Genomic DNA, 13358 nt, shown 5'->3' on the forward strand with positions numbered 1-13358 from the left:
ACACCAAATTGTAAAAATTCATCGTTTTAAAAATAAAACGAAATAAAATTAAAAATGTAAAAATAATATATGTGTACTTATAAACAAAAACCACAAACAAAACTTCAATTGTTTTTGGTTGTTATTGCTAAACCTTCCAATCTGCGCCACGAGGAATGGGTCAATGTTAATTAACTCAATGCATTTTCATTGTTAATAATTAGTGAAGCTTCAAGTAAATCGATTGCCTATAGTATATAGACACACTCTTAACTGCCTAATCATTAGATTGATTTGACTACACTTGTAATTTTCTATTAGCGAATTGATTTCATAGATAACTCTCAAGCAGAGGCCAGCTACTTCCGCTGAGCACTGTTATCATTGATAGAGCTGGAGCTGCGGCCTTTACAAAATTTGCACGAGGTGCGTCAATTGAATTATCGAAGATCATAAACTAGATGAAGTAACCTTGGCCGAACACACCTCAAATGTCGGCTGGGGCTTTACAAGATTGCCCAGGTATTTGCAGAGTTCATAGAGTGCCATTTAATGGGCGAATTCGATGAGAACGTGGCAGAGGCAGCCAGAGGTCTTCGTGCCAATGGGCCTTATCGGACGCGGCTTGTTGACATGCTGTCAACTTACGCACATCGATGATATCGACGACTTGTAACCTGTTCAGGTTGCGCTTGCGAGTCAGTTGGAGAACGTGAACGATCGCTGGCGGACATGAGTGCGGACTACGAGAGCAACTACTTTATGCGCAGTCGGTTCGTTGCAATTCGGGCAAAACAGACAAACAGAAAAGCAAAAACAAAAATGAGGCAATTAATACGATAATTGCTAATAAAATCGACTTTTATTCGCAGCAAAGTGCGCGATAAGCCACCGTTGTGGGATTCATTCCAAGATCCGCCAGCGAAGCGCACAAGCGGCTCCGATGCCTACTGGAAGAAGTTGCAGTTCTTCCTCAAGCTCTTCAAGCTCTTCGTCTATCTGCTGGTGTTTGCCGTGATCCTGGCCTCCAGTGTGACGGCCAATCTGATTTATCTCTACATGGCCGGCAATACGAATGGCGATACAGTGGTGCGAGTGTGCACGAAATACCGTAAGTAAAGGCTAGAGGAAGCTCTATGGAATAAGCCCTTTATCTCTGTCTCTGTGCCTCTGCATGCAGTTCTGCTCGATGGCCAGGTGCTGGCTGTGCGCAGCAAGCTGGAACAAATTGCTTGGGTCTGGGCCCTGATCTTTGCCTTTGCTGCCCCCGAGCTGTTCACCTTTCTGCGCGCTCTGCGCATCTCCATGTTCAAGCGTGAGAAGCGACCCAGCGGCCTGGAAGTGGCGCTCGTGAGTAATCTATTCTAGTCTAAACACTGACAAGCGTAAAGTAAGTGCTACAATTGTTGCTGTTGTTGTTGTTGTTGCCGCTAATCAGGTCACTCTGTTTGAACTGCTGCACGTCATCGGCCTGGCCCTGTTCACTTTTACCGTGCTGCCGCACCTGGATGTGACGCGTGGAGCGATGCTCGGCTGCTGTGTGTGCTTCATACCGGCGCTGCTCAGTGAGTGCTAACACATCTAATGACTACCATCTTCCAGCTCGCATCTTCCATCTCGCATCTAGCATCTTATCTGATTGCCTGACAGCAATTAAATTGATTGCCATTCGTGCTTTGCTTAACATTTTGTCTCAGACCTGTTGACGGGCACACGTTTGCAATGGAAATCTGCGGATATGCTTGTCTACGGCGTCTCCATATTGGCCATTGTGGCCCTGGGCAGCGCCTTCCTCATCTGGCCGGCCATGTCCACTCAGCTGGAGGTCCAGCTGCTGGCCATTCCACTGCTATTGGTTTCGTTCCGCTGGTGGGAGAACTTTGCCAATACACACGAGGCAATAGGTGAGTGAACTCGCTAACTGAGTCAGCGCACAGTGGGGCAAGATATGAGGGAAGTGCTTGCGATTGATATATTTTGTATTTATATAATGTTTAATATATCAATTAAATTATTGCTTTTATAGAAATATTTTTAAATTAGCGCTGTTTTTTAATTTATTATATTTTACTTAATTATTTTTATTTATTTAATTTTAGGCATTTTATTTATATATTTTATTATTTATTTTTTTACTATATACACATTTAGATACTACATTTTAACGATATTTATATATATTTAAAAAAAAAATATAATATAATAATATATATACAATGGAGGACAAAAGTATTTTGACAACACATTGTAAAAACTATAACCTCTTATTTCTGCGTGCTGAGAGAAGTAACGGTACCCATTATATTTTTTAGAGAGAGCAAACATACTAGGCTTTAAGTGACAAAAATATTGCATTGATGACATGACGTATTATTTTTCTATAATTATTTGCATGGCGGATTATCATTATTTGGGTGGACAAAAGTATTTTGACATTAATATTTATTAAATAAAGTGAGACAAAAACTTAACAATGATGATAGTAAGAAAAATATGTATAAGAATTAAACCCTCCTTAAACATCTGCAAGCGTTTAGGGATCGATTTAACCAAATTTTGTAATGTTTCTATTGAAAAATCCTGCTAAAGTCCTCAAACCTCAGTAATCCCTCTCCTTGGGCGGATTTGATAAGTCTAAGCTACGTTTTACATTTGCATAAGCCCACACATTCTCTATAATATTGAGATCAGGACCCTGAGGTGGCCAATCTAATGTATTGACTTCAATATTCCCCGAAAATTGAATTATAATATAGACCTTGTGGCATGGATCATTGTCCTGCTGCAGTATACATGATTTTCCAATGAGGTGGTAACCGGAATTCGATGAGTGGTCATTCAGGACACGTAAATAATTATCCTTGTTCATTTTTCAATTAATTAATATCAAATTGGAGAGGCTATTGACACATGTGAGCCCGCAGAGCATTACCGATTCTTCACCATGTGACACCCGTTCGTACATAGCACTCTTTTTTTGCGAATATTTTTTGGCAACCTGCTATAAATCGCTTTTTTTTTATCCATGATACACAAAGGCACTATCGTCCATCCATAATACTTTTCCCCAGAATAATTGCGGCCTGGCTAAGAAGTTTTTAGCAAATAGTTACCTTTTTAGTTTATTTTATAGTGATATTAAGGGTATTGGAAGATCTATAACGTAGAAAAATTGGCCTTCTTTCGCCGACTTGTGATAGTTTTTCTGCTTATTGATAATTTATGATTATTTTTGAGTATGATCGACATGACTTTTAGGAAAATCCGCACATTTTCTTTAAGATTTGTCATTATGATGCGGCCTTCTACAGGTTTTTTGGAATGATTTTCCCGATCTGGCCTTTTTGTTTGAGTGAATCAGTTTTCTATTTTTTGCTAATTTGATAGTAAATTGATCATAGAGGTGCATTTTATATGCTTGTAAGCATTTCCACGGAAATACCTGCATTATTCTTTGTGACCGATTGATTTTTTAAAGATTTCACTTAACCACGTTGTTTGCCCATAATTTACCGAAAACTATGATCAACTAATGGCTATTATTAAAGAGGACACAAAAAATAACTTAAAAAAAAAAAATATGTATTTTTAAATCAAGCAAATTACCGAAAATGAATTTGAAAGGGAATGTCAAAATACTTTTGTCCATCCAAATAATGATAACCCGCCATGCAAATAATTATAGAAAAATAATGAGTCATGTCATCAATGCAATATTTTGGTCACTTGAAGCCTAGTATGTTTGCTCTCTCTAAAAAATATAATGGGTACCGTTACTTCTCTCAGCACGCAGAAATAAGCGGTTATAGTTTTTACAATGTGTTGTCAAAATACTTTTGTCCTCCATTGTATATATATATATTATATACAATATTTTTATTAATTTTCTGTTTTTGTTGCGCTTAAATTTATTTTATAATAATATTTTTAAATTTTATTATTTTTTTATAATATATATTTTACATATGAACTATATGAATATCTAAATATTATGTAATACGTATTACGTATACGTATATTATTTTGTATATTGTCAAAAAATATATATTTAATGCATGTCATATTACTATTTATTTATACAATTTATCTAATATTCATTTCATAACTGTACTAATAATTTTTTAACTCAATTTTCTTTTATTTTTTTTATATTCTTTAGGGGAGTAATGTTAATGTACATATATAATTATTTTATTTATTTCGAAAATATGTTAGTTATAATATATTTATAATAATGAAATTTATAGTCATTGAACTTAAATTATTATTATTATTATTTATTTTTATTTTTTTTTTTACTTACACAAATTTATAGTCATTGAACTTAAATTATTATTATTATTTATTCTTATTTTTTTCTACTCACACAAATATAATATTTGTATTAATGTTTATTTGTATAAAGTAATTATTTTATATATTTTTTATATTTATGTATTTTACTCCACCTACTAGTTCATTATTTATATTATTTTCTAGCCTACATTATTCGGAACATACGCTGCACTCGCTCGCGCTATCACATCTACCTCTATTTGGCACCACTGAAAATTGTGGTTTTCGGCCTGATGGGTTTTCTATTGCACGGCGAGAGCTTTGTCGAGTATTTCACGCTGTTCCTCGAGGCGTGGCAGCCGCATTCCATAACCGTGACGGTAGGTGCAGCTCATTAGGCAGCAGATACGCTGGCGTTCAGCTAGAGTGTGACTCCTTGCCCCCTTGTTGACATTCCATTCCAGTACACGGATGGCTTGCTGGATACGGTACATTTGGCCAACGGCAGCACATCCATCACGCCCACGCGACTCGCCCAGTACAAGCTGCAGTCGAATAGCCGAGCCGTGCTCTATGCATTGCTGCTGCAGGTGGCCGCCGCCTATTTGTGCCACATTTTCGGGAAGTTCGCCTGCAAGATTAAGATTCAGCAGTTCAGCTATGCGCTGCCGCTCAACCTGGCTGCCCCGGTGACCGTCGCTGCGGCCACCTGGCTGGCCCAGATGCGCGCCAGCGATTTGTGTTCGCTGCACGGCCTGATGCCGGATTACCTGACGCTGCAGCCACTGGGCCCGGAGCTGGGCCAGCTGGGCGCACTGTGCCTCGAGTATGCCCTCTGGCTGTGGCCCCTCTGGTGGCTGGCGCAAATCTGGACATGTCTGCACATATGGCAGCCCAGAAATGACAAGAACGCGCCCACCGAGAAGCTGTACGTGTGCCCCTGGTACTGCGGCCTCCTGGTGGATCAGTGCTCCATGATGAATCGTCGCATACTCGACTGGAGCGACGAGTATCTGACCATACGGGTAGGTAGCTGCTACACTTACACTCGCTTAATATTTAATCACATGCAGCATAATTGATGAGCTCTTGGGTATTTACATATAGAATAATAATAATAATAATATTCCAACTAATTGAGCTTAACGCATTCAAATGTGATTTGCATTTTTGTGCTAATGAATTCTTTTAATCAGGCGCGAGCATCAATCACTTAGTCGAGCCGTAGGCGTTGACAGGCTTGCTTGACTTTAACCTTTGGCCCTTGCCAACTTGCATGTATATACATAAATATTTATATATGTATATACATATGTATACTATGTGTATATATGTATGTAGCAGGACTTTTTGACTGTGTCGTGTTTGCGCTTCAACTGTTAGGCAATGTAATTAAGTTAAATGACGGGGAAACTGTAAAGTTCTGTGTGTATGTCTGCATGTGTCTGTGTGTGTGTGTGTGTGTACCTTTCCCTTTCACAACACACACGACACATACACACATACATTCACGCACATGTAAACATATGCATTTGTAGTAAAAATTTTCGTAGTTGTAAACTTAATTAAATGTGCTACAAATTTTGGTCTGGCGTGCGGTGCCCCAAAAAGCATAACAGAAATACGCAAAACTAATTAAAAGCCAAAGCGTAGATGTTGATTTTCAAGATTATAATTTCGACAGCCAGCTAAATTGGAAGCCGGCAAATGCGTTAAGTCAACTTCTCTCTGGCAGCCCTATAAATATTCTCATATATGTTTCCATTGCAGAGCGATTTGACAACGCCCAGAGATCCAATTGTGGCATTGGCTGCCGACATCAATGCCAGCCGCGATATACAGGAGCAGGACAAAATACCGCAACTGATTGTCTGCGCCACAATGTGGCACGAGACCGAGGAGGAGATGATGGAATTCCTGAAATCAATTGTACGCTTGGATGAGGATCAATGCGCCAGGCGAATGGCGAAAACGCATCTAAACGGCGGCAAAGCGGATGACGAATACTATGAATTGGAAAGTATGTAAATGCGTCAAGTGTCAAGTGCAGCGCGCTCTATTCTTACCAAAAACAAGCAAGAGCATGGCAGTCGGGTGATACTGACTGCTGAATACTCATTCACGATTTATTTATTTATCTATTTATATATAATTGCATTCGCCTTGCTCACAGTGGAGATCTACTATATTTTAAGGGTCTTTCAAATTGATAATTTCCCTTCCATTAATGGTAACAGGTTAATAGAATCTGTGCAGAGCATTAAAGAGCATTAAGGTTGGCAATGCTCCTTATGGGCTTAGATATATTATTTTTAACCGGTTCGTAGAAGGAATCTATAATAACTAAATCGTATAATTGTTTAGCTTAAGCGGCAAAAGTTCGTAAATTTCAGGGTATTTTACAAATTGCCGCACCGCCTCATTTATAAATGAGCTCAACAGTAAATTAACTGAATAATCTAATTTTTTTCAATAACAGCTCATAGGCATTAGAAGATATTAGGTTTTATTGTGGTCTTTCATTTCTATAAATTATTCCAAAATATTTTTGATCTAGATCTTTCAAAGTGAATATCAACTTTTAGAGCTTTAAATAATGGGGCAGTGTCTGATATACTGGAAAACGCATTTTCCGATTTACAACAGTTTCAGTGGGCGTATCAGGAATATTATGAAACCTTAACAGACCAGGATACCCATGATATATATATTTAGTATATATGTATATATATTTAAAATTGCAAGTCTCTACCACAGGGACTGACGAAAGGGCAGCAAGACGAAAACCAATATACTCCACTCACTGGCATGGCAGGGTATAAAAAGAAACAATTTATTTGCATAAGTAAAACGAATCAGCAGCGGGAGTGCTCGGCTGTCGCTGGCAGGCTGGCTGACAGTGCTGCCATGCATTGATATGCATACGGCGAATCTATTTGCATTGGCTTTGCCCTGCCAAAATTTGAGCTTGCAGCAAGTCAAATACAGCTGGAACGGCAGGCGGCAGGCGGCAGGCGGCAGGCGGCAGCTGTGCATATTTGTTGATATTTATAGCATTTGGCGACTTCATTTCCGACTACGCCAGCCAAAATGGCGCCCAGCCAAGAGGGGGTATAGTAGTGTAGTATATGCCCGGATATAAATTCGGTTGACTTACGGCTATTAACACGCTCTAACTCTCGCCGGTAGCCAATATTTTCTTCGATGACGCCTTCGTGCTGGACGATAAGCAATGCCAGAACAAGCGGAATCCGCCACTGAATGAGTACGTGAAGACTCTGATGCGCACCATCGACAAGGCGGCCTTCGAGATCTACGGCGTGAACATCAGAATCAAGCCGCCGCTGAAGATCGAGACGCCGTACGGCGGACGTCTGGTGTGGACACTGCCCGGCCGCACCAAGATGGTGGCGCACCTGAAGAACAAGGACAAGATAAGGCACAAGAAGCGCTGGTCGCAGGTCATGTACATGTACTACCTGCTGGGCTTTCGCATCATGGAAACGGAGAAGCTGTCGGCGCGTCGCAAGGCCGTCATAGCGGAGAACACGTTCCTGCTGGCGCTGGACGGCGATATCGATTTTCAACCACGGGCCGTGCAGCTGCTCATTGACCGTATGAAGGCAATCGACGAGCTGGGCGCCGCCTGCGGACGCATTCATCCGGTGGGCCGTGGTCCGATGGTGTGGTATCAGAAATTCGAGTACGCCATCGGACACTGGCTGCAGAAGGCCACCGAGCATGTAATTGGCTGTGTGCTGTGCAGTCCGGGCTGCTTCAGCCTGTTTCGGGCGAGCGCCCTAATGGAGAACAGTGTGATGAAGCGCTATACGCTGGTTAGCTCGGAGCCCATGAAGATGGTGCAATACGATCAGGGCGAGGACCGCTGGCTCTGCACTCTGCTGCTGAAGCAGGGCTCACGCGTCGAGTACTGCGCCGCCTCCGATGCGTTCACCCACTCGCCGGAGTACTTCAACGAGTTCTACAATCAGCGCCGACGCTGGGTGCCCTCGACCATAGCCAATATCTTCGATATACTCGCCGATGCCAGCACGGTGGTCAAGAAGAACAACTCCATATCGACGCTGTACATCATGTACCAGGCCATGCTCATGATTGGCACTGTTCTCGGTCCCGGCACCATATTCCTGATGATGGTCGGCGCTCTGGTTGCTGTCTTCACCATCAACATCTGGACGGCCTTCCTGTGGAACTTCTTTCCCATACTGATATTTGTGCTGAGCTGCGTCTACTTGAAGCAGAAGTTCCAGCTGCTCATTGCATTCGTGATCAGCTCCATCTACTGCCTGGTCATGATGGCCGTGCTCATTGGCATCATCGTGCAAATGCTGGAGGACGGTCCACTGGCGCCAGCTTCGCTCTTCTTCCTTCTCGTTGCGGTACAAATTACCATTGCAGGTATGTGACAGGCAGAAGGAGGCGTGGCAGCCTCGTCTTGCTTTTTCCTTTACTCAAAGCTCGTCTCTTCCCTCGGCAGGCCTCATGCATCCGCAGGAGTTCTGGGCGCTGCTGTGTGGCGTCATCTACTACATCACAATACCCTCGATGTACATGCTGCTCATGATCTACTCGGTGTTCAATATGAACGATGTTAGCTGGGGCACTCGAGAGGCGCCTGTGCTGCGGGACGACGACGACAGCTCGCCCGATGATCCGGACAATTGCCTGCCTGGTTGGCTGAATGATCCGCTGCTGATTGACTCGGAGCTGGGTGAGGTGTCGCTGCTGGAGCAGCGCTTCTGGAAGGATGTGATCAGGCAATACCTGAAGCCGCTGGAGCTGAGCAAGGAGCAGAAGCAGGCCATGGCCGATGACCTGAAGGAGCTGCGCAACATGATCGCCTTCGCCTTTGTCATGGTCAATGCCATTTTCGTGCTGATCGTGTTTCTGCTGCAGCTGAAGAAGGACTATCTGCACCTGAAGTGGCCCATTGATCCGACAGACTATGTCTCCTTCGACCGGGACAACCACCAGGTGGGCATCTATCGCCAGTACAAGGAACTGGACCCCATTGGCCTGTGCTTCGTCATCTTCTTCGGCTTCATTTTGATCATTCAATTCATAGCCATGTTCTTCCATCGCTTTGCCACCATGTCGCAGCTGCTGGCGACGACGCAGCTCGACTGGTTCCGCTCCAATGGCCAGCTGAGCGACGAGGATGCTGCCCTCGAGCTGAATGGCAGCGCCGTGCACATTGCGCGCAGGCTGCAGCGCCCCAAGCGGCTGGACGATGACGACGACGTGGATGCGCATCACTACGATGAGCTGGAGCTGGGCCAGGACGACGGCCATCGCGAGAGCTTCGCACGTCGCCAGACTATCTTCAGGCTGCACGAGACGCGCAACAAGCAGCACAGCGACTACAGCGATTTGGTGCGCAACTTCGAGAAGCGCTTCTTCGGCGAGGATGAGCTGAACATGAAGAATCTGCCACTGAGTCGCAAGTCCATTAAGCTCTTCCAGGAGCGGCGCTCCGTGGCCAAGGTGAATGCAGCTGCCACGCCCGGGGGCACGCCCACGCCGAAAACGGGCAAGCGACCGCCGCTGGTGGTGAATGCGAAAAAGGTGAGCTTCAGCAATGCGAGCATGCAGGTCTATGACAATGCCGCGCTTGAGCACTCCGAGTTCTGAATACCCCAAGTATTACCAAAACTGAATCTGCAAACTATATAAACCATTTACCAGTATATGTATATCTATCTATATGTAGCCTAAAACGAAAAGTCCTTGCGGCAGCAAATGAAAAAAATATAATTAATTGCATTTAATCCGAATGGCAGTCAGCGAAGCTTACTTCCAGAACGTCTTACGACTCATTAGCATAATTACAAGACTAGGTGGGCGGTGGGTGGTGGGTGGTACTGGTTTGGTTGGGTGACTGGCGTCATTCATCAATGTCGCGGCGATGCTTAGAGTTAAGTGCTCCATGGCTGCGCTTTCTGTTCAGTTCGCCCCTCTGGCTGTAAAATGCAAATCAAAGTGTGATTAGCTCGGATTTGATGAAGTTTCTGCTGCAATGCGCAACTTTTTACTACCTTCTGCATATGCGAGAGAGTTTGAGTGTATGTGGGTGTGTGTGTGTGTATGTGGGTGTGTGTGTGGGTGTTGCATTTAGGTGTTGGCCTAAGTGTTTTATAAGTGAATATTCTACCTTTTTCTATGCGCGCAAAAGGAAAAGAAAGTTAAATTCTACTTTACCAAAGAGGAGATTGGATTGTGGCAGAGGCAAAGCAGTTGTGCAGGTTACTTAAAAGTCGATGAGAGGTTGGCAAGGAAATGCTGCTGATAAAATTGCATAAGTTGACCGAATAAGGGAGTGGAACGGATTAGGCTGAAGAGAAGATGATAAGGTGAGAGTTGAAAGCTGACTGAGCTAGGGATACTCTTCATTAAAAAAATAAAAAATAATAAAAAATTGAAGAAGTAAAATATTAAATAAAACAATAATTAATGTTATATGTTAATGTATATAAATAAAAAATAAATAAATAAAAATAAAAAATTTATGAATTAATAAAATAAATAAAAAATAAAATAAAAATAAAGATAAATATATGCCTTACTTGGCCTAAAAAAAAAAGACATATAAATAATAAAAAATTCATTTACATTTTTAAAAGAAGTTAATAAAAAAAAAAAAATAAATAAAAAAAAGTAAAAGTCAAAATAAATTTGTAAATATATTTAAATATATTTTTATATATCATCCTTAAAAAATCATAGCTAAAGCAAAAACTCTAGACACTCTGCACCAAACTGTGCAGAGACATTTTTCATGCTCTCCGCCGAACTTGAGAGAGTCTTAAGCACTTTCTGCTAAAGTAATTAAAACTCTAACTGAGAAACAATAACAAGAGAGATTCGAATGCAATTAAAAACAATTTCCAACAGTATAAATTTGTGCAATAAACTAAATGAAGAAATAAATTTGATGCTTACCAAAAGTTTTTAGCACGAGCAAAAAATATGAGAATATCGAATCGAATTGGATCGCTGCGCTTGCGAGCAGCTACGAATCTGGCAATATATGCAGAAAACATGGAATATTGATGAGCCTTGGGCTGCACCAATTACCTGGCCTGCCCGGAAAGTCCACACAAAGTCCAGTCAGTTGCAGTGAGGCTAGCATTTGGCATTCATAAAATGCAAACAATTTCAAACTTCGATGAGTTTTTACCCTTGTCGAGCGAACACGAAATGAGCGCAATTGTTGTAAAGAATCGTCAAATGTGAATTATTGGCCGGATGCCAAAAAACGTTTCGACTCTTGGCCATTGTTTGCTGGCAAAGAAAAGCCCAAAGAGTTGGCTTTTACTTGTGGCTTGGTCCACACGGCGTATGCTTAATATTGGTTTCTATAGCCACTGGCATATAAATCCATGTTTTTCACCAGATTTATGTAGCCCACTTTCTGGTGCAGAAAAAAACGTGAACATAAAACAAAGTAGCACGGAAATGGCATCGGGCCGTAAAATATAAAATTCGATACAAAAAACTTTGCTTTCTATTATTTTGCTGGCGGTGCTGCTACAGTAGAGCTAACAACTATGCAACCGGCAGGCGGCTACATAATTTTGCACTTATCTGACCTCAGGCAGTCACCCCGGCTCGGCTCTGGTTGGGTTGTTGGTGTTGTTATTGTATTTTATGGGTTTCCTGTGCATTTGCAATTGCCAACAAGGAAACGACAACGACAGCAACAGCAACAGCAACAAGAGCAAAACAATTCTCATACTATATATTTTATATTTTAAATGTCATTTAATTATGAAAATAATAACTCAGAGTTGGCAATTGTTGCTGGCCAGCAGCGTCTGCTCCAACTTTTGTTGTTTGCAAAAATAATTAAATGAAAGCTGCAGGATATTTGTGCACAATGTGCCCTGATTATCCACGGTGTCCTGTTGTCCAAGCAATTGCTCGCCTTTTTGTTGCCCCGTTATCCTGTTGTGCTGCATTGCCTATCTGACCGCCCTCCTCACGCCTCCCTCTCACTGTGAATAAACAACTCTCGCATTTTTGTGACTTAATTAAGCTTTCGTTTTTCACTGACAAAAAACAAACACAAAATTGGGCGCTTCTCTTGTTGATGTCGCTTAAATTTCACAATTTATTATTTATAATATAGTAAAATTTTATATTTTATTTTACAATTAAAGTTTTTCGGCCTTTTTTCTCCATGTGAAACTCAAAGGGTATTTTTTATTTGTGCATAAATTTGTTTATGTAGGAATATGTTAAAGTATCTCATACATCTTTGGATAGAATTCTTTACTGTTTGTGTGTGATATAACTAGTAAATAAAATAAATAAAATTCTCTGGAATGCCGAGCCATGTAGTTTTCATAGCATTCGTTTGTTCCTAATCACGTATCAAGTTCACGCACTGAAGAGAGAGGAAGAGAAAAAGAGATAGAGGGAGATATGTTATAGCTCGTCTGTCCTTCTGTCAGTCCTAAGCATTGAGACTTGCAATTTGGCAAATGCTTTTTCGTTCGTCTTGAGGAATACAATTTCTTTACATTTCTTTGCTTCGCTCAGGAAAATTGAGAATTGCTTTAGCTCTTACATATAACTGCCATAATTTATGGTAATATTTGATGCTAGAGACTTGAAATCAGTATTATGTAAAGTAAGGAGCTATTGCTTTTAATAAAAAGCCTTTAAGGTCTTTTTGATCAGTCAACCGAACCTATTTATGTTCAAACTAAATTCATGAAATGGTAAAGTTTAAACTCTAAGCATACCTGAGCCTGAAATTCACGGAGCTTAAGAGCTTTGAATGGGCTGCTGCAGTTGTTAATATCTGCAATGAAAGCTTAATAAATGAGCAGCCAATTTTTTTCCCTGAATTATGGTATTTAATCATTGAATAAGTAAAATTAATTTGGTTTTGAGTTGCTTTGCAGATTTGTTTATATATATTAATAATAAATATTTATAAATAAATAAATAAGAATTAATAAGTATTGGACTTCGTTTCAAGAGTTTTCGTGTGCTATGATGAGCTCTCCTTGAACTCTCAACTATCTCAAGGAGACATTCCTACAAATTAATAGTCCTTTTCTTCAAAAATATATTAT

The 13358-nt window shown here is 41.1% G+C and overlaps 1 protein-coding gene across 1 annotated transcript; it reads left to right on the forward strand.

The window, feature by feature from the left end:
• The first annotated feature begins 689 nt into the window (after positions 1 to 689).
• LOC6582885 (chitin synthase chs-2) lies at positions 690 to 10070 on the forward strand. The gene is made up of 10 exons (XM_002008532.3): positions 690 to 752; positions 852 to 1090; positions 1160 to 1329; positions 1418 to 1544; positions 1677 to 1883; positions 4459 to 4634; positions 4719 to 5279; positions 6025 to 6274; positions 7444 to 8673; positions 8753 to 10070. Exons 1-10 carry the CDS (start codon positions 712 to 714, stop codon positions 9904 to 9906), a joined length of 4155 nt encoding a protein of 1384 aa, XP_002008568.1. The 5' UTR covers positions 690 to 711; the 3' UTR covers positions 9907 to 10070.
• The last annotated feature ends 3288 nt before the right edge of the window (positions 10071 to 13358 follow it).

This window comes from Drosophila mojavensis, unplaced genomic scaffold, assembly GCF_018153725.1.
Source record: "Drosophila mojavensis isolate 15081-1352.22 unplaced genomic scaffold, ASM1815372v1 contig_74, whole genome shotgun sequence".
Classification (NCBI taxonomy): Eukaryota; Metazoa; Arthropoda; class Insecta; order Diptera; family Drosophilidae; genus Drosophila; species Drosophila mojavensis.